The 27,335-nt window shown below is 50.5% G+C and overlaps 1 protein-coding gene across 8 annotated transcripts in view; it reads left to right on the plus strand.

Annotated features, from left to right (window-relative positions):
- TACC2 (transforming acidic coiled-coil containing protein 2) overlaps positions 1–27,335 on the plus strand; it is a 264,177-nt gene that overhangs the window by 59,904 nt on the left and 176,938 nt on the right. For 3 of the 8 annotated variants that reach the window (XM_049855746.1, XM_049855745.1, XM_049855748.1), the window contains exons 4-6: positions 19,172–20,705; positions 20,763–21,604; positions 22,118–26,884. In XM_049855746.1, the coding sequence (XP_049711703.1) occupies positions 19,172–20,705; positions 20,763–21,604; positions 22,118–26,884 (7,143 nt within the window). The other 5 variants (XM_049855747.1, XM_049855749.1, XM_049855750.1 and 2 more) reach the window with 5 other exon arrangements.

Here is a 27,335-nt window from a genome sequence, read left to right on the forward strand (position 1 = left end):
GCGCCTGGCGGATTCAAACTGCCAATCCTTTGGTTAGCAGCCGTAGCACTTAACCACTATGCCACCAGAAAGGACACAGGTTTTTACAAAGATGAAAAGAGGTACTGACCTCAAACTGCTTCTGTTTTCTACTTGTAAAAACTCAGGAGGCAGAAAACACAAAAGGACCTGGCAGAAACTACCTTCTGGACACAGGGTAGGATGTAGGAAAGAAGGCATACATTCATATTTCCGAAGATTATTCTACACAAAAGTTTACAGATACCACGTAATTAACCAGGATGAATTGAGACATAAACTGTGAAAAACATGTTTTTCCACTCAAGCCTCCACTGCCTTGCCTTGTTGGTAGAAAGTCTACAGAATTACATGACAAAGTCTATGGAATCACACCCCTTTGGGGGCTTACACAGCCCCAAAGGGAGTAAGCTTTTTCACCTAAATACACAGGGAGGGCACGTGGTCCCATTAATTTAACTGCCTTGCTTCCAATCGCCACATGGTGTCGCTGTTGCAGCTTTGCCCAGCGTAGGCCAAGGACCTTGATATCCTCAAGGTGACTTCTTTGATTTTTAAAACTTTAAAGAGATCTTCTGCAGCAGATTTGCCCAATGGAATACATCATTTGATTTCTTGACTGCTGCTTCCATGGCTGTCAAGAAGTTGATTGTGGATCCAAGTAAAATGAAATCCTGGACAACTTCAATATTTTCTCCATTTATCATGATGTTGCTTATTGGTCCAGTTGTGAGGATTTTTGTTTTTTTTATATTGAGATGTAATCCATACTGAAGGCTGTAGTCTTTGATCTTCATCAGTAAGTGCTTCAAGTCCTCTTGACTTTGAGCAAGCAAGGTTGTGTCATCTGCATAACGCAGGGTGTTAATGAGTCTTCCTCCAATCCTGATGCCATATTCTTCTTCGTATAGTCCAGCTTCTCAGATAGTTTTCTTAACATACAGATTGAATAACTATGGTGAAAGAAAACCACCTGATGCACACCTTTCTTGATTTTAAACTAGGCAGTATCCCTTTGTTCTGTTCGAACGAACGCCTCTTGGCCTGTGTACAGATTTCGTATGAGCACAATGAAGTATTCTGGAATTCCCATTCTTCGAAATGTCATTCATTATTCGTTATACTCCACACAGTGTGTTAGGCCATTGTCCAGTCACTCTTTGCATAGTCAGTAAAACAAGGGTAAACATCTTTCTGGTATTCTGTGCTTTCAGCCAAGATCCATCTGATGTCAGCAATGATATCCCTCGTTCCACATCCTCTTCTGAATCCAATTTGAATTTCTGGGAGTTCCCTGTTGATGTACTGCTGCAGCCATTTTTAAATTATCTTCAGTATAATTTCACTTTGCATGTAATACTAAAGATGTTGTTTGATAATTTCTGCATTCCATTGGATCACCTTTCTTTGGAATGGGCATGAATAGAGATCTCTTCCAGTTGGCTGGCCCGGTGGCTGTCCTACAAATTTCTTGACACAGATGAGTGAGCGCTTCCAGCATTTCATCCATTTGTTCAAACACCTTAACTGGTATTTCGTCAGTTCTTAGAGCCTTGTTTTTCACCAATGCCTTCAATGCAGCCTGGACTTCTTCCTTCACTGCCATCGGTTCTTGATCACATGCTACCTCCTAACATGGTTAATTCAACCAGTTCTTTTTGGTAGAGTTTCTCTGTGTATTCCTTTTGATGCTTCTTACATTGTTCAGTATCTTGCCCATAGAATCCTTCAATATTGCAACTAGATGCTTGGATTTTCTCTTCAGTTCTTTCAGCTTGAGAAATGCCAAGTGTGTTCTTCTCTTCTGGGTTTTTAACTCCAGGTCTTTTCACATTTCATTATAATACTTTGTTTTCTCAAGCCACCCTTTGAAATCTTCTGTTCATCTCTTTTACTTCATTATTTCTTCTTTCTCTTTAGCTATTTTATGTTCAGAAGCAAGTTTCAGAGTCTCTTTTGACATCCATCTGGTCTTCTTTATTCTTTTCTGTCGTTTTAATGACCTTTTGGTTTCTTCACGTATGATGTCCTTGATATCATCGCACAACTTGTCTGGTTTGGACATTAGTGTTCAATGCATCAATCTATTCTTGGGAAGGTCTCTAAATTCAGGTGGAATATGCTCAAGGTTGTACTTTGGTTTTTGTGGACTTGTTTTAAATTTTTTCACCTTCAGCTTGAACTTGCATAGGAGCAATTAATGGTCTGTTCTGCAGTTGGCTCCTGGCCTTATTCTGACTGATGCTATTGAACTCCTTTGTCTCTTTTCACAGATGTTGTCAGTTTGATTTCCGTGTGTTCTGTCTGGCGAGGCCCACACGTATAGTCACCATTTATGTTGTTGAAAAAAGGTATTTGCAATGAGTAAGTTGTTGGTTTTGCAAAATCCTATCATTTGATCTGAGTCGTTTCTATCACTAAGACCATATTTTCCAACTACTTATCCTTCTTTGATTCCAACTTTTGCATTCCAATCACCAGTAATTATCGACACATCTTGATTGCATGTTTGATCAATTTCAGACTGCAGAAGTTGGTAAAAATTTTCAGTTTTGTCATTTTTGGCATTATTGGTTGGTGTGTAAATAGTCCTATTAACTGGTCTTCCTTGTAGGCATATGGATATTATCCTACCACTGGCAGCGTCGTATTTCAGGATAGATTTTGAAATGTTCTTTTTGATGATGAATGTGACGCCATTCCTCTTCAATTTATCATTCCTGGCATCATAAACCATATGATTGTTTCAAAATGGCCAATACCAGTCCATTTCAGCTCACTAATGCCTAGGATATTGATCTTCAAGTGTTGCATTTCATTTTTTATAACTTCCAATTTCCCTTGATTCATACATTCAACATTCTGATTATCAGTGGATGTTTACAGCTGTTTCTTCTCATTTTGAGTTGTGCCACAGCAGCAAATGAAAGTTTTGAAAGCTTTACTCCATCGACATCTTTAAGGTCAATTCTCCCTTGAGGGAAGTCCTGGTGGCACAGTGGTTAAGAGCTTGACTGCTAACTGAAAGGTCGGCAGTTCGAATCTACCAGTTGCTCCTTAGAAATGCTATGGGGCAGTTCTGCTCTGCCCTGTAGGGTCACTGTGAGTTGGAATCGACTCGAGAGCAGTGGGTTTGTTTTTGTTTTGTTCTCCTTTGAGGAGGCAGCTCTTCCCCAGTTATATTTTGAGCACCTTCCAACCTAAGGGGCTCATCTTCCAGCACTGTATCATACAGTCTTCCGCTGCTATCTATAACGTTTACACTGGCCGGTTTTTTTAGCAGTAGATCTTTGGATCTTTTTTCCAAGTCTGTCTTAGTCTGGAGGCTCTGCTGAAACCTGTCCACCGTGGGTGACCCAGCTGGTATTTGAAATATTGGTGGCATAGCTGCTAGCGATAAGGCAACACACAAGCCACCGTAAGAGTGGTGGAAACAGAAGCTAGTGAAGTGCTTTTTGGTTGTTTGATTGTTTTTTAACAAGGGCTCCTGCGTGCCGGCAACAGGACTTTGAAATACCTCGTTCTGGTTTTAACCCCTGCTGAGAAATGTGCATTTCTAACAAGTTTCTAGCAGATGCTATTGATTCCACCTCAGATATACTGAGTGGGTGTGAAGCCCTGGCCAGGAAAGAGCTCAGCTGATGGGATTAGGAGCAGGGGTTTGGTGCACTGGAAGAGTGGAGGCAGGAAGAGCAGTGAGGGATACCCTTGTAGTCTAGGGATGGTAGCCTTGAAGCCATCCAAAGTAGAACCCCCAGAATCTCGTGACTGCCTGGATGTGGGCACAGGAAGTGGAGTCCAAGAAGATGCTATGATTCTGGACCAAGAAGCCAAAAAAAAGACCCCAACATTAAAAAATGGGGCATCCAACATGGGACCTGCCATGGGGAAACTGTGATGACTTTTGGACACGTTTTGAAGGAAAGACCATATGTACCGACTGACTTTCCACTTGCAAACTGTGCTGGTCTGGCCTTTATTTAGGCAGGCCCCTGGCAATGAGGGAGGAATGACAGCTTATTGGGGTGATTATGGTGGGCTATGCACTGGGTTTTGTATGGCCCCAAATCCTATTATATCTTTGAGGTGGTTTCAATGATTTGTGTGAGTTATTCCCTGATAGGTTGGCTCCTTCCGGTTCTATTATAGCTGTGACAACTACATTTGGGAGCATAGGAACAGTCAGAGCTGGGGTGAAGGATAATAAATGAAACCAAAAGGCAGTGTTTCCCAGTGTTCCTATCACAGGATTTGTCTGGAGCATTTGGTAAATATATAAATTCCTAGGCCACACCTTGGTCCTTCTGAATCAGCGAAGGAGCTGAGGAAACTGTGTTTTTAACAGGCACCTCATGCAATTCTTATGAGCAGGGAAATTGTGAACTAGTGACCTGAAACTTGATATGCCTGGGACAGTAGTTGAAATGCTATTTTCTCCCTTGAAGTGTCTGATCCAGTAGACTTGGGGTGAGTCCCCAAGATTTGTTTTTCTTAAGAATGCCACGTGATCCTTATGATAACGTTGTTTGGGAAATGTTGATTTGGGGTTGCCCTCAGGCCAATAACATAGTTAACTTTTTTTCGCTTTTCTGCGAAGTTTAGAATTAAGGCTCAGAATTTGGGGATAATTAGCATAAATGAGACTTCCTGCTCCTCCTCCCCTCTCTCCTCTGTTATTGTCTTTCAACAGGTATCTATTTGGCTTCCGTTCTGGTCATGATGCTGTGCTAGGGAAATAACCCTAGAAAAGCGAAATCGATAGGGAGGGTCTGTGGGAGCACAGGGGTAGGAGTGAGGGGCTGGCTTTTGTTGGGGAGCTGGGCATGTTGTCCAGGGGAGGCAGCCTTGGAGCCTTGAGTAGAAGGAGGAGTTAGTGAAGGAGCCCTGATGACGCAATGGTTAAGTGCTTGGCTGCTAATTGAAAGGTCGATGGTTGGAACCAGGGCTTCGAACTGGTTCAGAATGGTTCAGGAATAGTGATGTAAACGAGGGCAGCGTACCTGTTGCATAGCAACCAAATCTCTCGTCCATAGGATTGTGACCTGAGTAGGAAACAAACAGTGGTACCCCCGCTACAAGATGGTGGCCAACTGAGCCATTTTGAATGTGTGTTGCTCTCTATAGTCCTGCCAATAATCCAATCTCCTGCCTTAGGCTCCTGAAACTTTCAGAATCCATGTGGGAGAAAGATCTGGCAGTCTGCTCCAGTGAAGATTACAGCCTAGGAAACCCTGTGGGCAGCTCTACTCTGTCACATGGGGGTTGCTAGGAGTCAGAACCCACTCAAGGGGACCTAACAACAACAGTACAGAATAGTGGGGAAAAGAGGGCTCCAAGCAGAGGAAACAGCTGTAATCATTGCGGAGCCACAGGAAACAGAAATTTGGCAGGACTGGACTCACTGACCTCTTAAATAGAAAATTCCAGAGCCCCTTTAAATCTGAGAAATAAGAGATGTAGCATATTCATTAAGCTCAACCTTTTGGCTTTTCTCAGAAAACAAACTCTTTCTGGGACAAAATGCCCTTGGTGTTTGGGTAGCAGCCACTTAGAGGAAGGGTATAAAGATAGCTTGAAAAAAATGAAATAATAATAATAAATAACAATAATAATTAAAAAAATAAGAACGGGCTTTAAATTAAAGGGAAGGATGTTTCTTAGCTCTTGCCTCCCACTGTCTTTTGTGGACTGGGCGTTGAATCCTGGGCCTAAGCACAACTTCTCACCTAGCCGCTCAGCATGGACAGAGGTAGATGACCTGACGGGCCATACGAGGCTCAGAGAGGTAAGGAATTTGCCCAAGGTCACACAGACAGAAATCAGCATGGGATGGGGTCTGGAAGCCAGGTTTGTCTAAGGCCAACCAAAGCCTAGACTTATAATGATGATGCTGAACTCTCGCAGGTATCTGAAAACATTGTGTGGTGGTCTCTGTGATGAGAAGGTTAACCTCAGTCTATCCTTAAAATTTCATTTCCCTGGAAGCAAGGTCAGTTCCCAGAAAAGTGAAAACTCAAACGACTCTGATCTGTGTTGCAAGCAGCAGCTGGGGCCAGCTCTCATCACCCAAATCCAAGTTTCCCACATGGCGAGGCCTGCCCTTCTCTGTTCCTTCCAAGCTTTCTTTTCTCATGGCCTGGATCCACTCAAGGCTCCTGGGAGCCAGGGTGGGTCTGCCTAGAGTGAGTGCATCCTCCGCCCTCCTTGTCCGGCTTCTGACTCATTATTTATCCCCGGCAGAAAGTAAACCCAGAGAGGAGGGCAGAGGGAGGAGCGAGTTTCCTGACTCGGCCACTGGCTGAAAAAGGCCATGTGTTGAATTAGTGTGCATCTGCTTTGTGCTCATCTGGTCTCACCACAGCCTTTCAAACTTTAAAAAGGGACAAAGGGGCGGGAGAGGAGTATTTTTCCACTATGAGAAAATATATGCTTATTTTACAAACTTAGAAAATAGAGAAGAGTGGAAAGTGGAGGAAAACAATGGCCAATGGACCGTGACCATTGCTCCTAAAATTCTGGTGTGTTTCCCTTCGCCATGTCTCTATTTTTTTCTAGTTCTTTTCTTTTTCGATTGTGAGATAGTTCTGTTTTTTGAAGCTTGTATTTTTTTTTATTTAATATAATTTGTTTTTAGAACAGTTTTAAATTTACAGAAAAATCGTGCAGGAAGTTCAATATCCCCATATGTCCCATCTCTACAGTTTCCACATTATTAACATCCTGCATTCGTGTAGTACGTTTGTTACCAGGGACGAACCAGTCTTGATATATTATTATTACCTGAAGTCCTAGTGTACGTTAGGGTCACTCTTTGTGTTGTGCAGTTCTGTGGGTTTTGACAAATGCATAATGTCACGTATGCACCATTACAGTCTCATGCAGAATAGTTTCACTGTCCTACAGATCCCCTGTGCTCAACCTATTCATCATCACCATCTATTTTTTTCATCATTCATTTTCAGATAGCTGTAATCATTTTGAAAACTCAAGCGACCTCATTTTTTTTTCATATAGCGTTAGTACAAAAGCATGCGTTCTTATGAATTCTTTGTAAATATCATTTGTGGGCAGCTGTATAATATTCCAACTTCCCAGGACCGACTTATCTATTTCTCAATTGTGTATTTATTTGTTTGAAGATTTTTACTCTTAAAAACAATGCTGTAGTGAAAATTACGATGTGTAAAGATCTTTACGTATTTAGAAATGTGGAATTAACAACTGCACATTAAGAAAATCTATACTAAGTAAGCCAAAATACAGGGAGCAAATGGTTTGCACTCAACTGCTAACCTAAAGTTGGCAGTTTGAACCCATGGAAGAAAAGCCCGTTAAGATTACATCCAAGAAAACACTATGGAGAAGTTCTACTATGTAACACGTGGGGGCGCTGTGAGTTGGAATCAGCTCGATGGCAACTAACTAACAACATAATGGAGCACTGTCCAAGACCACCATTATTATACTTGTCCCGTTTTGATGTTGGTTGTTCATTCATGCTTTTCCGATTAACTTATAAAAGCTTTCACCCAGTACCCATCTTTTGGACCCTGAGGACATAACATTTGCTTGATAGTGACATTTCCTGAGTTAGCCTTTTCAAATGAATGGTTGATACTACAGAGATGGATTGGAGCAAAGGAACTGGCAAGTCAGACAGCAGGGTGCTGTCTCACGGGTTGCAGAGGCTGACAAATTCCAAGATCGGTGGGCAATATGGTGGGCCACTGGCTCAAGTCCCAAGAACCGGAGGTCAGATGATAATGAGCTGGATGCAGGACCCAGAAAGAGCAAAAGCTATCGAGCCTTGCCAGAATGTCCGTACATGTTGGATGCAGGCCATACCCCCAGGGAAACTCCTCTTATAACTGGTTGATCATATTAGATCACATCAGGGGGTTTATCACGAAATGGAGGATAACTACATCATTACATGACTGCTAAATTACATCCTAACTGCCAAACTATTGAGAATCATGGCCCAGCCAAGTTGACACATAGGCTTAACTATCACAGATGGTAATTGATTAGAACAGGATGAAGGGAAAGAAAGCAGCAAGGAAGACATTTCAGTTGCTGGCATGGGCAGCCCCAGTCACTGAGACATGGAGCCTAGAAGAGGCTTCAGATTGAGGCTGAGGCACCTATTCGATGTCTATTGAGGTGTCCAGGAGGCAGTGGCTACACAAATCAGAAGCCCTGAGAGAGATTTAGACAGGAACTACAGATTTGGGGGTCATCCACGTCTAGATGGAAACAGAAGGCCTAGGAGTATGTCCTTGGTGGGAAAGTTTTACAGATTCAAATATAAATGCATACATACTACATACATATATGAACTTTGATAGTTTGTGTGTTTTAAGGAATTTTAATTTTCATCTAAGTATTGAATCGATTGGCATAAAGTTGTTTATTGCATTTTGTTGTTATTCTTTCTAATCTCAGTAGAATCTGTAGTGGTGACTTGTCACATTCTGATATTGGTTTTCTGTCTTCTCCTTTTTTCTGCTCAGGCTGGGCATTTTATTTATCTTCTCAAAGAACCAGCTGTTGCTTTTATCATGTTCTCAATTTTTATTTTGTCTCTAGTTCATAGATTTCTACTCTGATACTTATTTTTTCTTTTGCTTATTTTGGGTTGTATTAGTTCTTCGTATGTAGTTTATTAAGGTAGAAGCTGAGGTCATTGGTTTGAGACTTTCTTCTTTTTTAATGCAGATGTTTCATGATATGAATGTTGAAGCCCTGCTTTAGCTGTCCTCCACAAATTTTGATACGTAGTATTTTCATTTTCATTCAGTTCAAATACTTTCTTATTTCCCTTTTGATTTTTTTTTTTTGACCCATGTGCTCTTTGGAAGTGTGTTATTTGGTTTCTAAATATTTAAGAACTTTCTAAGATATCTTGCTGTTATTGATTCCTATTTTAATGCCATTGCGGCCTGATATCATACTTTGTATAACTTAAATCCTTTTAAATTTATTGAGGCTTTTTTTTTTAATGCCCAGAATCTAGTCTGTCTTATAAATATTCCATATGTACTTAAATAAGAATGTTATTCTGCTGATGTTGGAACATGTTTAATAAATGTCACCTAGGTCAGGTTGGCTGACAGTATTGTCTGGTCTTCTGTACCTATACTGACTTTGTCTGCTTATTCCATCAATTATTGAGAGAAGGTTGTTGACTGCTGCAATACTTGAATCTTTGGCATGTGAATAGTCTCATGTGAACCTATTGATCAGACGTTTGTGTATTTAGGGTTCCTTAAAACAGGGCTTGCTGGCACATAGGGAGGTCCCCTCGGCTGCTAAAAAAAAAAAAAATTGCTGTTGAGTCGAATCCAAATAGGACAGAGTAGAACTGCCCATACGGTTTCCAAGGAGTGCTGACCTTTTGGTTAGCAGCCTTAGCTCTAACCATTACACCACCAGGGTTTTCTCTGGGCTGCTAAGAGTCCTTAAACAGAGCCTGAATGTTAGTCCTTATGTATTGGTATTTGTATGCATATTCAGCTTTTTAAAAAGGCTCTAGTCTCTTCAACCATTACTGTCAGTCTGTGATTCTATGGTGGCTTGTATGTAGCTATGATGCTGGAAGCTATACCACCCGTATCTCAAATACCAACAGGGTCACCCATGGTGGACAAGTTTCAACAGACTTAGACTAGGAAGAAAGGCCTGGTAATCCACTTCTGAAAAGGAGCCAGTGAAAACCCTGTGGATCACAACAGACATCCTCCCATGGAGTTCTGGAAGAAGAGCCCCCAGGTCGGAAGGCACTCAGCAATGGGCACGAGCGCGTCAGCGATCGTGCAGATGACCCAGGATTGGGCAGCATTTTATTCTGTTGTACATAGGGTCACCATGAGTTGGAGCTGACTCAATGACAACTAACAACACTACCTCTAAGGACCCCACGGGAGGAATCCTGAAAATATTGGTTAAAGGACAGTTTGTACATTTTTTTAGGCAATCAATTTCTTTCTCCCCACTACTGTGCTGAATAACGGACTCTCAAAAAGAGGACTAGCACCTTGACCTTGAAGTCATATTGAAGTCCATGTGGGAAAGTGCTGAATGAATAAAAAGAGAATGTTTTGAGGTTTTATCCACCCCACGCCTTTCTCCCCAGTAAATCTTTAGAACGTACAGATACTTACACCTACAGCATGAGTTGCTCAGCAGAGGGTACTTGATTTCTTCTGTCTCAGAGAGAACACAGGAGAGAGTTAAAGTGGATGAAAAGCTAAAGGCAAGTCTGGCAGGGCTGCCAAGGTTCGTGTGCTCCCGGCAGCTCCCGGCAGCTGGGCAGGCAGCACTGTGCCACGAGGCAGTCTGTGTGTGCGAGGGACCTGATCCGCTAGGTTCGCAAAAGACTTTCTGAGGAGGTGCCTTTCTCGGTCAAGGTCATGTCGTAGTTGTTAAGGTGCGGGAACTTTCCTCTCCTGCTGACATGGAAGTTCTTTCCTCTGCATGGATTGTTCCGACTGTAGATTCCTTTCCCTAAGTCTCTTGACTCCTCACCTAAAGTGAAGGGTCACAGTGCAGAGGAACTGCCAGTTAAAGATAAATTCATTTTTTCTTTCCTTCCTTCCTGCCTGCCTGCCCTTCCTTCCTTCCTCCCCTTTCTTTTGCTTCCTTCCTGACTGCCTGCCTGCCCTTCCTTCCTTCTTTCCTGCTTGCCTGCCTACCCATCCTTCCTTCCTTCCTCCCCTCTCCCTTCCTTCCTTCCTTCCTTCTTGCCAGCCTGCCCTTCCTTCCTTCCTCCCTCCATTCCTCCCTCCCTTCCTTCTTTCCTGCACTCCTGCCAATCCTTCCTGCCTCCCTCCCTCCCTTCCTTTCTTCCTTCCTTCCTCCCTCCCTCTTTTCCTCCTTTCCTTCCTTCTTTCCTGCCTGCCTACCTGTCTTCCTGTCCTTCCTTCCTCCCTCCCTCACTTCATTCATTCATTCCTTCCTTCAGCAGAGTACATACCAGTGCTATACTGACATATAAAGATAATGAGATGACTTTCCTCTAACCTTGGAAAGGTCACACCCATAGGGAAACAAACGAAGGAAAAAACACATAAGAGGCCATGGCAGGTGTTGAGAGAGTGAGTGTCTGTGCACAGGGCTTTGGGCCAAGAAAGGAGAGAACATGCCTGTAGCCTTGGTGTGTGGGGGGTCCACCCCGGAGAGGGTAAGGGGAGCCCGTTGTGGAGGGGTATAAGGGGACCCCACAGTGGAAGGGATAAGGGGGACCCACCCCAGAAGGGAGTAAGGGGAGCACACTGTGGAGGGATTATGGGTGCCCTGCCGCAGAGGGAAAGTTGGAGGACTCGTGTGTACAGAGCCCTGCAGTGGCCCTGCCCTGGGACACATATGAGGAGCTCTCATATCCATGCAGCTTCCGTTCTAGCCGAGGGGAGAGGCAAATGCAGGGGGCGTGTGTATGCTGTGTTTTGGAAACTATCCTTCTAGTGTCCAAAGAACATCTGAAATGTCCGGGCAATTGATCTTGATTTAAGGCTGCGCATCCCACAGTGTGTCTGCGGCACATTAGTGCCCTATGTGATCTGCAAAAAACTGAGAGGGGAAGGTTCAGAAGGGCAGTACTTCGGGAGACACCGTACACACATCTTCTTGACTCACAATTCACAAAGTGCAGCAAAGGTTCTGAGAAGCCCTGCAGTGAGGAAACTTGTTTCACCAAGCTTCATTTAATGCTCCCTATTTTTTTTTTTTTTAACCCTGGTGGTACAGTGGTTAAGAGCTACGGCTGCTAGCTAGAAGGTTGGCAGTTCAAATCCACCAGGCACTCCTTGGAAACTATATGGGGCAATTCTATTCTGTCCTATAGGGTCACTGGGAGTTGGAATTGACTGGACAGCAATGGGTTTTTTTTTTTAGTTTTAGACCTAGCTGAGTGCAGGGGGCTACTTTCTCATCTACCAAACAATCCTATTACGAGAAACACTGCTAGAAATGTACCAGTCGAGGGAGTACCCTGTGCAACCCTTTCTAGTCATCAATGACTGGTTCAGAATCATCTATCATAGCTGACCCAATCGCTTGTCAAGTTCTTGAGAGGACTAGGCAGTTTTCCGAGGTTGGGATGGAGAAGGGGGTGAAAAATGGCAGAGGGGAATATTATAGGGACTAGAGTACCTCACTGAATCATGATTATAACTCTAAGGCGACTTGTCGTCAGTCTTATGATCCATAGAGAGAAAAATTATGAAGCAAAGGGCAAACACAGTGAATCGATTAGGTGGTTAGCAGACAGCTGTGTCATTGTAAAGCTTTCCAGGGTCCCCGGGTTATCCAGGTTTATTCTGATTTCATGTCAGGAAGAACTGAAACCATCCTGGAGGTTAGTTCATTTCCTCTGGACAGGGGTCTCGGCCTGCAGTCTGCTGAAGGGAAGTCTCCCGTATAGTATGGCCCATGGACGAGTGCAGATTTACCGAGCCTTCAGCATGTGGGGAGATGAAGCAGTTCTGTAATCCTGAACTGCTGCGGGGGGTTGGGGGCTGATTAACCACATCCCTTCCCACCAAGTTCAGAGTCAGTTGTAAAATAGACTCCGGAGTCAGATGAAGGTCAGCTTTATTAATGAAAAGGCCAGGCTGAAGGGTAAGTTCAAAAGAGGCTCCTCAGACTGCCCCCAGTGCCAAGCTGTGTCAGTGCAGGGTGCCCTGAAAGACGGGGACTGCCAGCACCATGGCCAGGAGAAGGGGCTATGCTGTGGGCAGCCTCATCTGAGACGCCAGGCCAGCACCAGGAGGCCCACAGGCATGACCAGTGACCTTCAACACCTTAACTCCCACCATGGGAAACTCGGCCCATGGGGGCTGCTTCTCCCTGTCTCACCAACAGAGAAGTCTCACCCCTGCTGGGAGGGAGATCCCAGCAGGCAGAGGAGATGGCAGGTGCATCAAACGTCTCTGAGGGTCTAACTGCTTGGCTTCCACGCTGCCTCTTGTCTCCTTCAGAAAGTGCATTGGAGTACAATGAGTAGCAGTGATGATGTTATGTGGGGAAATTTTCTAATCTTTCAAATTAGAGTCATTTGTGAAAATAGATCAGACTCCTGTCCTTTATATTTAGCAGCAAATTACATGCGGTGTGCCGCTAACTGATTAGGTGTCCCAGTGTGTCCCGGGACCTTGTGGCTGAGAAGTGCTGCCTTAACCCCATGTATTTTCACAGAAGCATTAAAGGAAAAGTTGTTGGTTTTTGTTAGCTGCTGTTTGTTGGTGACTCTGTGTACAACAGAACAAAGCCTTGCCTGGTCCTGTACCATCTTCACGATTGCTGGTTTGCTTGAGTCCATTGTTGAAGCCACTGTGTATTTTGAGTGGCTTCCAACCTGGGGGGCTCACCTTCCAGCACTATATCAGACAATATTCTGTTGTGATCCATAGGGTTTTCATTGACTCATTTTCAGAAGTAGAGTCACCAGACCTTTCTTAACTAGTCTGGAAGCTCTACTGAATCGTGTCCACCATGGGTGACCCTGCTTGTATTTGAAATACCAGTGGCATGGCTTACAGCATCGCAGCAACACTTGAGCCACCACAGACGGATGGGGGAGTTAGGGTCGTGGGGGGAGCCTTTTCTGTATCCCCTCATCTGCTCAGGTACCTGCCACAGTCAGTCCACCCCTCCGCCTGGGTCACCATGCCCCAGGCTTTCCTCTTGCTGTGCTGTGGGCATCTGGACTCCATCAAGGAGGCTGCTGTTCTTGTGTCCCCCGACTGGAGCCCAGAGGCAGCGCCCCATGTCTGAAAGCTTTCCACTGAGAACCCACTGAGGCACCAGAGCGGAGCCTCTGGATTTTGAGTGGAGCCTCCACCACGTACATTTCGACTCAAAGTATAAAAGGACGTTATGCAAGTGTTAATTAATGCAGAGCCCGAAACTGCTCAGTTCTTAGAGTTTTCCTGCCCCAGGCAAGCCTGCTCCTGGTGAGTGGCTTTAATCTGGCTTTCAAAGTTGCTTCCGATGGGTGTGATCAAAGAGGTGGCTGATGCTTGGCTTCAGCTAAATAGAAACAAGGCCTGGCCCTTTGGGCGTGGGGAGGGCTGTTATAGGCTTCGTACTTGGTGGAAAATTTGTGTCCAGTTGCCTTTTGATAAAGCACTCATGTTCAAGGTGCCAGAATAGAATGAGTTTATCATTTTGTTCCCTAATCAGCTTGACGGGGAGCCACAGACTCTCCTAAATTGGCAATTTCTGTCCAGGTGGGGACGGGAAGCAGCTTTATTTTAGTACTGGCGGGAAAAGGCGCGTGGAGGGGGCTGGGAAAACCTAGTGGCGTAGTGTTTAAGTGCTACGGCTGGCAGTTCGAATCCGCCAGGTGCTCCTTGGAAACTCTATGGGGCCGTTCTACTCTGTCCTATAGGGTCGCTATGAGTTGAAATCGACTTGACGGCAGTGGGTTTGGTTTTGGTTGGAGGGGGCTGTGTTCTGCGCTTTTAGAGGAAGCTGACAAAAATAAGAGCACTTCATTTCTGAATTACACACCATTAATCAGAGAGTTTTTTTCTTTTTTAATCTTATTAAAAGGAGCCCTGGTGGTGCAGTGGTTAAAGCACTCTGCCAATAATGGAAAAGTCAGCGGTTCCAACCCACCAGCCGCTCCCCGGGAGAAAGATGTGGCAGTCAGCTTCTGTAGAGACTTACAGCCTTGGGAACCCTATAGGGCAGTTCTACTCTGTCCTATAGGGTCACTATGAGTCAGAATCAACTTGATGGCAGTGGGCTTGGTTTGTTTTTTTTTGGCTAGTCTTACTAACTACTGAACTGTTTGACCACCTGGTTAGTGGGTGGGACATAATTAAATGTAAAGTGCCTGTTAAAAGGAAAATTGCCAGATCGGTTCAGGAGCTGGCCATTGAGCTGGCAGCCTCACAGCTTGGCTTCTAGAAGAAGAAGTTGCTTTTCCTACCTGCTGTCCACAGCTCAGAGCCCCTATGTGGTACAAACAGTTAACAGCTGCCAACCTAAAGGTCCACCCAGAAGTACCTCAGAAAAACGGGCTGGCTATCTACTCCCAAAAACAGCCATTGAAAACCTCATGGAGCGTATATGGTTCCACCCTGACACACGTGGATTGCCAGGAGTCAGAACCGACTCCATGGTATAGTGCAACGTATCACTTTTATATGGCCTTTCTTGCCGTGTTCTTGTGACTCCTACAAAATGATTGGGTGGTACTATGCAAATAAGGTGCTTTTGGCCCACCAAGGGGACTGGACAGCTTGCTAATAATGCAGATAAGGTGCATGGCACCCTTTGTTGGGGTGGGACCATGTAAATAAGGTATATGGAACCTTAATGAGAGAATTGGTCAGTTTTGCCATATCAGTAGGCCTAAAATGAGCCATCCCAGGGGCAGAAAGGGGGGACCTCACTACCATCAAGAAGAAGAGATGAGAGCAGAGTGTGTCCTTTGGACCCGGGGACCCTGCACTGAGAACCTCCTAGACCCAGGAGATAGCTATTACACCAGAGACGGCACAGTACAGTGAGAAGCAGCAGCAAATTTGGCAGAAAACCGGCAGCAGCAGAACCAGGAGATGGCACGGTGGGCTTCCTGACATTTATTGGCAGAGCTGAAGAGCTTTGTAACAAATGCCCAAGTAGGGTAGAGGCCAGGCCAAGGGGCTGAGGGGCCAAGAGGCCAAGGGCCAGCGAGAGGCCTGCCTGTGGGCATGGCTGAGAAGAGGCTGCCTGATTGAAGAACTGTATCTGAGTCGTCCCTGATCCTGAATTGTAGCCTGTTACTTCCTTAATAAACCTCACAACTGTGAGAATGACCTGGGAGTTCTGTGTGACCATCGCAACAAATTATTGAACCTAGCAGAGGAGTTTTTTTTTTTTTTTTTAGCAGAGGAGTAGAGTGCCGAGGGAGGGATAGTTGGTGTCAAAACTGGTGAAAAGATTGGAGTATCCTGTGAGCAGCCATCTAGGATACTCCACTGGTCTCACCCCTTTGGGAGCAAGGAAGAATGAAGAAAACTAAAGATACAAGGGTAAGATTAGTCCGAAGGACTAATGGACCACATCTACCATGGCCTCCACCAGACTGAGTCCAGTACAACTAGATGGTGCCTGGCTACCACCACTGACTACTCTGACAGGGATCACAATAGAGGGTCCTAGACAGAACTGGAGGAAAATGTAGAACAAAGTTCTAACTCAAAAAGAAAGACCAGACTTGCTGGCCTGACAGAGACTGGAGAAACCCTGAGAGTATGGCCTCCGGACACCCTTTCAGCTCAGTAATGAGGTCACTTCTGAGGTTCACCCTTCAGCCAAAGACTGGACAGACCCACGAAATAGAAGGAGACTAAATGGGCACTCCAGCCCAGGGGCAAAGACTAGAAGGCAGGAGGGGACAGGAAAACTGGTAATAGGGAACCCAAGGTTGAGAAGGGAGAGTGTTGACATGTTGTGGGGTTGTTAACCAATGTCATAGAGCAATGTGTGCACTGACTTTTTAATGAGAAACTAGTTTGTTCTTAAACCTTCATCTAAAGTACAATACAAAATTAAAAAAAGAAAAGACTGGAGGGAGGAGGCATGTCTGACCTCCACCTCTGAGGAATCAGCTTTAGGCAGCTTTGGGCTGCTGCTATCGATCTTGATTCTCTTTCCTCCCCCTTGTGAAGTTAAATGAGGCCAGATACCCCCATGCCACCCTTTTCATAGATGGCAACTGGTTTGGTTCTTTTGGACCCACACCTTGGTGGTTTCACACGTGTCAGCCAGTCCTGGGCCAGGATGTTCCCGGTGTCTGTCTGTCCTCCGACCAGTTGGAGACTGGAGGGATTTGATATAATTCAATTCACCCTCTGAGTTTTCTTTTCATTCCGTTGTCAACTTTGACTTTGGACCAGAAAATGCTAAGCTGGTTGAAGAAATGGCCAGCTGTCTCTCAGGGCCATCTTAAATCTTTTCAGAGCTTTGGGGAAATCATTCCTGTATTACATGTGCAGTAAACAAAACAAAAAAACTCACGGTGACCCCCTATGTGTCAGAGTAGAGTTGTGCTCCATTGGGTTTTCAGTGGCTGATTTTTCAGAAGTAGATGGCCAGGCCTTTTCTGAGGCTTCTCTGGATGGACTCAAATCATCAACCTTTTGGTCAGCAGCGAGCACATTAACCCTTTGTACCACACAGGGAAGGGTTATATAGTGTTGACGTGTACACTCCTTCAGGGATGTCACGTGATCTCACACATATTTCGTAGGTAAGGAGCTTGGCAGAGAGGCTAGATGGAGCTGGGCTAAGAGCCTCTTGCCCTCCTTGAAAGCTTTTCTTCTGGGAGGCAGCATAGCAGAGTGAATAAGAAGATGACGGCCCGTGGAGTCAGATGTTCAAGTTCAGATCCAAGCTTAACCTCTCTGTGCTTCAGTGTTCTCATCTGCAAAGCGGCAGTAATAATACCCATCTCCCAGGGTTACCGGCAGGGTTAAATGAGATATTGCATGCAAAACAGTGATGTCCAAAGAATCTCATCCATTATTATTTTCCCAACTTTTCATTTTGGAAATTTTTAAAACTCAAAAAGTTGGAAGTGTAGTATAATGAGTATCCATGTGCCTGTTATAATTTTACCAGGGGTGCACTTCACCTTTCTACTGTATACACCCTGCATTTATAAATGTATGCAATCACCATCTCAGAAAGCTAGAATCTTGGTAGTGGATGCGTACAGCAGAACCTTCTCTCACCTTCTTGCCTCCATCTAGAACACTGTGGGCCTGTGTACTTGTGAATGTAAGTGGATGTACAACAAACAGTTACAAGAAGATCCCATAACGTTTCCTTTGCTATTTTCCTAGACACTTTCCCTACAACCATCTTTAAAGAAACTGGTAACAAGCCTTAGGAAAGTCACACTTCTGTGAACGTTGCCTGGGACAATTTCTCTTGATACTAGGAAGCGTATGAGCCTAAAAATTGTATAGAATCACAGTTATGTAAAGATAACAAAAATGGTACCCCTAAAAATGGTGTAGAAAGAAAAAGATACTCACTTCAACACTGAAAGCAATGAGTATGTGGGGGATAATTCTTATATTTTTCCTTCATTTTCCAAATGTTGCACATTGGCCGTGTATCATTTTTAAATAAAAGAATGAACTTAATTTAAAATATATAGAAGTGAGTAACAGAGCCCAGATGTAGCCTGGGATAACTATTTTGCAATAACTGGATAGTTGGCTATCTACAACAAGTCCATAATTCCGATCCACGTTCCTCTGAGTCCCTAGCATGTTTCATAGTTTTCCTTTACACATTGCCCAGCTGGTGTGATCGAGGTAAGACAAACACAGTGGAAGGTAATTTAGTTCCCAAGAGTTATATGTTGGTCACATGCAGAAATTCCAAAGCTAAATAGAAATAAATTTTGGATTATACTTCTCACTGTAAACCAAACCAAATGAAACCCACTGCCATCAAGTCAATTCCGACTCACAGTGACCCTGTAGGACAGAGTAGAACTGCCCCATAGGGTCTCCAAGGCTGTAATCTTTATGGAAGCAGACTGCTGCATCCTTCTCCTGCAGAATAGCTGGTGGGTTTGAACCGCCAACCTTTCAGTTAGCAGCTGGGCACTTAACCACTGTGCCACCAGGGCTCCTTCTTCTCACTGTACCACCAGTTAAATGTGAAGTGTCAAGTCAATGATGATTGTGAGTGGTCTTTACTTCAAAGCATGGCTTTGCCCACTGTGCCTTGCCCCCTGACATCTAAGGATCACAAGGCGTATTCAGGACCTCCTTGTAAACACCATAGAACTGATTCAACCCCCTGTTCTGGTTTACTCTTAAAAACTTAATGTTTCCCATATTTTATTAATCTGTTTCCATGTTTCCCTTTTCCCTACTGACCAGCATGAGAAGCCCTGAGCTGAGTGTTTGAGATTCCTGTGTGGAGTTTTGGGAGGAAGTAAGGGCATATGTAATGGTTATGGAGGTGAGGGTGTAGGGGGCTCTTCGTGGGGAGGAAGGAGCTGCATGGGGGATAGCATGTTTAATAGTTGAGGCACCTGGTGGCCTTTTGGGAGGTGCTGGGGTGCTTTTGCCTGTGGTGTTGCTCTGTCTTTGGTGTCCATGAGAACCAATGAGGCGTTCAATGTTTTCATTGTTGGCAGCATTGGGGATGGAGGCTCCCACTCCTCTTCCGAGCCTGCAGCCAGCCTGGACCCAGAGGTGACTGAACCAAGGAGGCATTCGCAGGATGTCCAGGAGCTAGGAGGTTCCCAATGGCCCTGCTCGCCACCACCCTGGGAGCAGCAGCGCCCCTTGGCCTCCATGCCCTTTGCTGAGGACCCCCCAGCAGCCCACCTGGCCAGCCCAGCAGCAGCTGGTGAAGATGGGCCCCTCCTCCAAGGCCCGAGAAGGGAATCTTCCCCAGATGCCCCAGAGGACACCGTGACAGTGTTTTCCCCCGTGGGGGGCAGCCCTACTTGGCACAGTGTGGCTGCCACCGCCTCCAGTGATGGAAGAGAGAAAGAGCTGAAGGAAGAGGAACAGGGTCCTCCCTCCTCGGGTTGCATTGACCAGAAGCCAGGAATCTCACCAGTGCATCCCAAGGAGCCCATGAAGGGACTGCTGTGTGGAGAGGGAGACCAGCCTAGTGGCTTAGGGTCCTCAGGGAAAGAGGCTGCAGGTGGCATTTCCTCCCCAGAGTCCAGGTTGGGGGTGGATTCTGTACAAGGAGCCCCCCAGGCCCCCACTGCAGCCCAGCCAGGCAAAGAGAATTCAGTGGGCACGGAGAACCTCCCCTTCAAACAGGAGACCCCAATCCCACCGGACCTCGCCCCGAGAGCTGCAGACAGAGAAAAATGCCAAGTGGAGATGCTGCCTCAGGCTTCAGTCAATGATTCAGATTTCCTCAGGGCCTGCAGTTCTGCTCCCAGGGACTCTGAGGCCCCCCAGGGAGCTGAGGCGAATGCTTCTTGCCAGGAAGGCTGCCAGCAGGAAATGAGAGTGCCCCTGCCACCCGCGGAAGGGGCTACCCTGGCGACAGGGGCTGGGGCCTCTTGGAAGCAGACTGTGGATACCAGCTATGCTCAGAGTCCTGCAAAGACAGGAGCGCCAGGGATGCAACCTGGTGACAGCATCTGTGTGGCAGCAGGTCGCCAGCCCGAAGGGGGCTTGCTTGTGAGCCCTGAGCCTTCTCCAGGTGCTCCAACTGGGGCCACGCTTCCCTCCTTGAGCCACTCTTCTCCTCCCGGCGCTCAGGCCCCTGCAGCTGTGGAGGAGCCAGGCTGGCCGGCCCAGGAGGCATGGTCCGCTCAGGCCCCTGCAGCAGCGGAGGAGCCAGGGTGGCCAGCCCACGAGGCAGGGTCCGCTCAGGCCCCTGCAGCAGCGGAGGAGCCAGGGTGGCTGGCCCAGGAGGCAGGGTCCGCTCAGCCCCCTGCAGCAGCGGAGGAGCCAAGGTGGCCAGCCCAGGAGGCAGGGTCTGCTCAGGCCCCTGCAGCAGCGGAGGAGCAAGGCTGGCCTGCCCAGGAGGCAGGGTCCGCTCAGGCCCCTGCAGCAGCGGAGGAGCCAGGGTGGCCGGCCCAGGAGGCAGGGTCCGCTCAGGCCCCTGCAGCAGCGGAGGAGCCAGGGTGGCCGGCCCAGGAGGCAGGGTCCGCTCAGGCCCCTGCAGCAGCGGAGGAGCCAGGGTGGCCGGCCCAGGAGGCAGGGTCCGCTCAGGCCCCTGCAGCAGCGGAGGAGCAAGGTTGGCCGGCCCAGGAGGCAGGGTCCGCTCAGGCCCCTGCAGCTGTGGAGGAGCCAAGGTGGTTGGCCCAGGAGGCAGGGTCCGCTCAGGCCCCTGCAGCAGCGGAGGAGCCAGGGTGGCCGGCCCAGGAGGCAGGGTCCGTTCACGCCCCTGCAGCAGCGGAGGAGCCAGGGTGGCCGGCCCAGGAGGCATGGTCCGCTCAGGCCCCTGCAGCAGCGGAGGAGCCAGGGTGGCCGGCCCAGGAGGCAGGGTCCGTTCACGCCCCTGCAGCAGCGGAGGAGCCAGGGTGGCCGGCCCAGGAGGCATGGTCCGCTCAGGCCCCTGCAGCAGCAGAGGAGCAAGGCTGGCCAACCCAGGAGGCAGGGTCTGCTCAGGCCCCTGCCGCTGCGGAGGAGCCAAGCTGGCTGGCCCAGGAGGCAGGGTCCGCTCAGGCCCCTGCAGCAGCGGAGGAGCCAGGGTGGCCGGCCCAGGAGGCAGGGTCCGCTCAGGCCCCTGCAGCAGCGGAGGAGCAAGGCTGGCCGGCCCAGGAGGCAGGATCCACTCAGGCCCCTGTAGCAGCCGAGGAGCCAAGGTGGCCGGCCCAGGAGGCAGGGTCTGCTCAGTCCCCTGCAGCTGTTGAGGAGCCAGGGTGGATGGCCCAGGAGGCAGGGTCCACTCAGGCCCCTGCAGCAGCGGAGGAGCCAGGGTGGCCGGCCCAGGAGGCAGGGTCTACTCAGGCCCCTGCAGCTGTGGAGGAGCCAGGGAGGTTGGCCCAGGAGGCAGGGTCTGCTCAGGCCCCTGCAGCAGCGGAGGAGCCAGGGTGGCCGGCCCAGGAGGCAGGGTCTACTCAGGCCCCTGCAGCTGTGGAGGAGCCAGGGAGGTTGGCCCAGGAGGCAGGGTCTGCTCAGGCCCCTGCAGCAGCGGAGGAGCCAGGGTGGCCGGCCCAGGAGGCAGGGTCCGCTCAGGCCCCTGCAGCAGCGGAGGAGCCAGGGTGGCCGGCCCAGGAGGCAGGGTCCGCTCAGGCCCCTGCAGCAGCGGAGGAGCAAGGCTGGCCGGCCCAGGAGGCAGGATCCACTCAGGCCCCTGTAGCAGCCGAGGAGCCAAGGTGGCCGGCCCAGGAGGCAGGGTCTGCTCAGTCCCCTGCAGCTGTGGAGGAGCCAGGGTGGCCGGCCCAGGAGGCAGGGTCCGCTCAGGCCCCTGCAGCAGCGGAGGAGCCAAGGTGGCCGGCCCAGGAGGCAGGGTCTGCTCAGTCCCCTGCAGCTGTGGAGGAGCCAGGGTGGATGGCCCAGGAGGCAGGGTCCACTCAGGCCCCTGCAGCAGCGGAGGAGCCAGGGTGGCCGGCCCAGGAGGCAGGGTCTACTCAGGCCCCTGCAGCTGTGGAGGAGCTAGGGAGGTTGGCCCAGGAGGCAGGGTCCGCTCAGGCCCCTGCAGCAGCGGAGGAGCAAGGCTGGCCGGCCCAGGAGGCAGGATCCACTCAGGCCCCTGTAGCAGCCGAGGAGCCAAGGTGGCCAGCCCAGGAGGCAGAGTCTGCTCAGGCCCCTGCAGCAGCGGAGGAGCCAGGGTGGTTGGCCCAGGAGGCAGGGTCCGCTCAGGCCCCTGCAGCAGCGGAGGAGCCAGGGTGGCCGGCCCAGGAGGCAGGGTCCGCTCAGGCCCCTGCAGCAGCGAAGGAGCCAGGGTGGCCGGCCCAGGAGGCAGGGTCTACTCAGGCCCCTGCAGCTGTGGAGGAGCCAGGGAGGTTGGCCCAGGAGGCAGGGTCTGCTCAGGCCCCTGCAGCAGTGGAGGAGCCAGGGTGGCCCGCCCAGGAGGCAGGGTCCGCTCAGGCCCCTGCAGCAGCGGAGGAACAAGGCTGGCCAGCCCAGGAGGCAGGGTCCGCTCAGGCCCCTGGAGCTGCAGAGGAGCCAGGGTGGCCGGCCCAGGAGGCAGGGTCTGCTCAGGCCCCTGCAGCAGCGGAGGAGCAAGGCTGGCCGGCCCAGGAGGCAGGATTCGGGGCTGAAACATCAGCTCCCCTAGATTTTGTCCAAGAGCTGGCAGAGGGAGGGTTGATGGGCCTGGAGAAGTGTGTGCCAGACCTCAGAAGTAGGGGAAAGGGACCTGAAGGGGGCCCCAGGGTGGTCCCTGCCCCTTCCCTTGTGGAGGAGAGTGGGCAGCTCTCAAGTGGGGAGCAAACACACCAAGTCCAACAGGAAGTGCTACGCCCTCCCTCTCCCAATGCCTCAGATCAAAGCAACATACCAGTGCTGCAGGACAGGGCCGAGGCCCCTGAGGGTGCCGCAAGCCCAGCTATGGCCAAACAGGAGTGCAGACTACCTGGAGGTGACCCTGGAGGACAGGGAGAAGCCCCACAGCACCCCAACAGTGCCACTCCCAGGACCCATCAGCGAAAGGAGCCCCAGGCCTTTGGCTGTAAGCCTGGCCCAGAGGTGGACAAAGAGAAGGCCTCTGAGATAACGGTGGATGCAGACAGCAAAGTCCTTCCCAGCATGCAGCCCTCACCGCCACGCCGGAAGGAGGGGCCTGGGTGCCTAGACAGCCCCAGCTCTCAGCCAGAAGACCCAGCTCTGGGCTTGGAGGCCTGTGGGGTGGCGGGGGACATCAGCCTGGCTGGTGCCTCCAGCTCCCTGCACAGGCTCCGTGAGCAGGAGCCCGTCCTGCCCCCTCAGCCAGATGGGGCTGGTGACCATGCTGTTCCTGAAGGAGCTGTCTGGAAGGGGCCCGGCCTGCAGACCAAATGTCCTGATCCCCTCCAGGTAAGGGGCGGGCTGGGTGTAATGGAGCCTCTTCCTGCTTTGGCATCTGAGAGATCAGATCTCCTGTCAACTCCTGCGGCTGAGGTGGGACCCAGAGCCCAAGAAATGGAGAGTCCGTCTGAAATAAAGATGCCCAGCTCCCCATCCATAGTGTGTCCAGGTGGCTGTGATGGTGAAGGCCTGCTGATATCCCTGAGCCAGGCCCCTGGACTGGAGCATGATCCAGCTGAGCAGGAAGGCCACGCTGACGTGCCCCACCACCCGGAGGAAGGGGAGACCTTGACAGCAGACAGTGGGCCCACGACCCTCAGCCTGAAGCCCGACCAGCAGGGAAACCTGCCCTGCCCAGGTGATGGCTGGGTAGCAGTAGCTCCATCCACAAGGCCCTCACTGTCATCTGAGACCAGTCTCCAACCATCCCAGTCTGACTCAGAAACATCCACCTTTGACATGCTCAGGGTGAAGACCCTACCAGCTGAAGGTGGGAACGAGACTCAGCTAGTTGGTGCAGGATTCAAGAACCAGGACACAGGTTCTCTCCAAGTGCATGGACCTGTGGAACCCAGCAGGGATGAGCGCTCACCCCCTCAGAGAGAACAGGGGCCGGCTTCCAGATCAGAAATTCAAAGTGAGCTCCCCAAAGACAATCTGGTTGATCCTCCAAGACCATCTCCTAGGGGCGCTGTTCCGGAAAGCTCTCTGACAGAGGGCCTGGAGTTGTCAGCCCCCAGAAGACCAGAGCTGCCTCCACTGAGGGAGAATGAGCTAGCGGGTGCGTGCGGTGGTGGTCAGCCCTCGGGGGTCTCACCTCAGGCAGCAGAAGCCTTCCAAGTCTCCTCTCTTGCAGGTACCTTGAGCAGAGAGGAAAGTTGCTGTGCTGAGCAGGGCCTTAGCAAGCCCCGACAGGTGCTGGCTGGCGCTCGGAGAGCAGGCAGGCAGCATGAAGAAGCTTGTCCAGGGGACGGTGTTTCTGACGCAGATGCACAGCCCCCGCCCCAGGGCTCAGGTCAGATGGCACGTGGGAGTGCAGCGGGGGCCCCGCCCTCCAGTGCACACTCAGTCCCTCTCCTGGGTGCAGTGCACAGCCCGCCAGCCCCTGCACCAGGCAGCACCAGAGTCACATCTGCCCAGGATGCTCCTGAGAGGGAGGTGTGTGGTGACACCAAAGCAGGGAAGCAGCAAGCAGTGCCAGTCCTGCCAGGGGAGATGGAGCAGCCCACCATCTCAGATGCAGAGCCCCCTAAACTTCTCGGAAGTGTCCCATCGACCGAGGAGCAAGGCTGTGAAGGTGTGGCTGTTATAACAGGTGGGCAGGTTGAGGAAGGGAACCCGGAGATGCCTGGGACTCTGGAGGAGCCAGGAGAAGCTGCTCTAAACTGTGGCCTTCTGCAGCCTGAGTGCTGCCCTGCCCAGGGGCAGGAAGCATCCACCTCCACTCCAGGTGAGCCCCATCAAGCTGAGCAACTCTCTGCTGGCTGCTGGGGGGCCTCAATGCCTGCAGGAGAGCTGGGTGGAACCCCCAGGAGCACTTTGGGCGTTTCTACACACCAGGCCATCCCTGACCCAGAGGGGCTGCTGCTGGCCGGGCCACCACCAGAGGCTGCATCTGACAGTCCTTACCTGTACATTGAGGGGGTGGCCAGGAAAAGTGCAGAGAGCGGTGGGGGAAATGCTGCTTCGCCACCATGCCCCCAGGCTCCTGGGGAAAGCCCTTGTCCCATGGGAGAGCCCCTGTTCGCCTTGGAAAATGCTGCCTCCACCAAGCCGTCTGCTGGCTGCCTGGCCTCCCCCTTGCAGCTGGGAGCTGAAGCTGGGGAACTCTTGGCAGAGCCAGCCAACAGGGTACACAGCCATGGAAGCCCCGAAGCCAGGCCCGGGGAGGGACCTGTGGACTCCGTGCCCTACCTGGACAGGATGCTGAGGACAGGGGAGGAGACAGCAGCCACAGCCCCTGGAGCAGCTGCTGAGCCTGGGGAGGTTCCAGACAGCCCTGTCCATGAGGAGGGCAGGGCAGGTGAGCCAGCAAGGGAGAAGAAAAGTAGCAGTGAGGGGGTGCCAGGACCCCCCGAGAGGCCAAGGTGGGGAGCATCAGGGAGCTCGGACACCAACACCAAGCAGACGGCCCTGATTGCTGGGCTCCCGGATTTCAGGGAACACATCACCAAGATCTTTGGGAAGTCTGTGCTGGGGATCCTGGCCGCCAACCGGCCCCTGACTGCACCAGGGGCAAAGGCAGGTGCTGGGGGCAGTGTGGTGGGCAAGGACCTCGCCCCACCACTGAGCCCAGAGAAGCTTCTAGATTGGACTCAAGGCATGGCTGTCACCCCTCTCCCCGTACCTCAGGCCTCACTCCAAGTGGACTCAAAGGAGCAGAAGCAAGAGTTGGCTTCCAAGGCCGTAACTTCCCATCTGGTTTTCCAGGACACCACCCCAGGAAAGCTGCTGGGTCTGGAGAGGCCCGCCACAGAGCAGAACCTTCCAAATGCCAGTGCAGAAAAGGAAATGAGTGGTGCCCCACAGACAGCGTGTGAAACTGAGATGTCAGAGGCAGCTAGGGAAGTGGGTCCTAGGCCTGGAGGCAAGTCCCACGCGAAGCAGGGAGGGGGCGGGCAGAGACTGGCTTCTCAGGAGATTCCTGGGGAAAGAGCTGCTGCCGTCCAGGGGGCTCCCCAGGACTACGGAGAAGGGGCCTCATTTCATGATGACAGAGTTCCTTCTGGAGCACAACACCAGGAGGCATCTGTCTGCAACAGCCTACACCGAGAGGATGGTGCCTGGGCCTCCGCTGGCACAGGGGGCCCCGGTGACGCCCCAGAAGCTGCCGGTGCCCTGGAAGCATCTTCTCCACACGGGGAAGTTCTGGTTGTGCCCGAGGCCGGCAGTGAGCCCTGTGCCTCTGACATATATGGGGGTGTGAGGAGGCAGGGAGGTGCTGTAGGGGCCTCAGGAACCCAGGAGGCCCTGGGCTCCAGGAGCGCCCCTGAACCGGCTCGGGAAGTGGCGGACACTCCCCTGGAGCCCAGCACAGCGGCAGGAGCTGCTCAGGAAGCAGAGGGTGACGTCACTTTGAGCACAGCTGAGACAGGGGCACGTGCATCTGGTGACCTGCCCGGAACAGGTACTACAAGAGTGTTCTTGGGCGAGGCTGGGGACTCTGCGGGACTGCCAGGGAGCTGCCTGGATCCAGATTCCCCGGAGAGGGCTCCCCCAGAGAGGGGTCCGGGGATGGAGGATGCAGCCGCCCTGCTCGCAGACAGCCTGGCTGGGTCCCAGCAGGCTGAGCAGCATCCCGTGCCTGCACCCCCACCTCCTCCTGCCACAGATGGGAAGGTGTGTGTCTCACCTCCGGAATCTGACGGAATTCAGGACCAGAAGCTGCCAAACCTGACTCCTGAAGAGTGCTGCGCTGACAGGTACTTAACAGAAAGAGCCGCCATGGCAATGTGGGGTCAGTCAGCTGCATTCCCACCCTATTTTTAAAAATCTATCCCATAGATGGATGGCTTTTCATAAGCTAAGTTTCCACACCTAATTGCTTAAATTTACCTGCTTGTCCTCTCTGGATGTGCTGAGATCCTGAAAAATGTGAGGGAAACAGGAGGAGCCTCAGAAGTTGTTCTTTTAACATGCCCTAATCCTCTTCCTGTGTTCTTTAATTCCTCCAACTGAAAGCGTAAGCGTGAACTGTTTGGGGCTGGCTGTGGAGTAGGGGCCACAGGGAATAGTCCAGTGTTTTTCCTGGAGCCCAGAGACATCTGCTTTTAGTCTGCATTTAGTTTTGCAGCCGGGGGCCCAGATAACTCAAAAGCATCTCAGAGTTGCTGAGTGAGAGTTCCTTTTTTCTAAGCATTTTGGGGAGAGGCC

The sequence above is a fragment of the Elephas maximus genome, chromosome 16 (genome assembly GCF_024166365.1).
Source record: "Elephas maximus indicus isolate mEleMax1 chromosome 16, mEleMax1 primary haplotype, whole genome shotgun sequence".
Lineage (NCBI taxonomy): Eukaryota > Metazoa > Chordata > Mammalia > Proboscidea > Elephantidae > Elephas > Elephas maximus.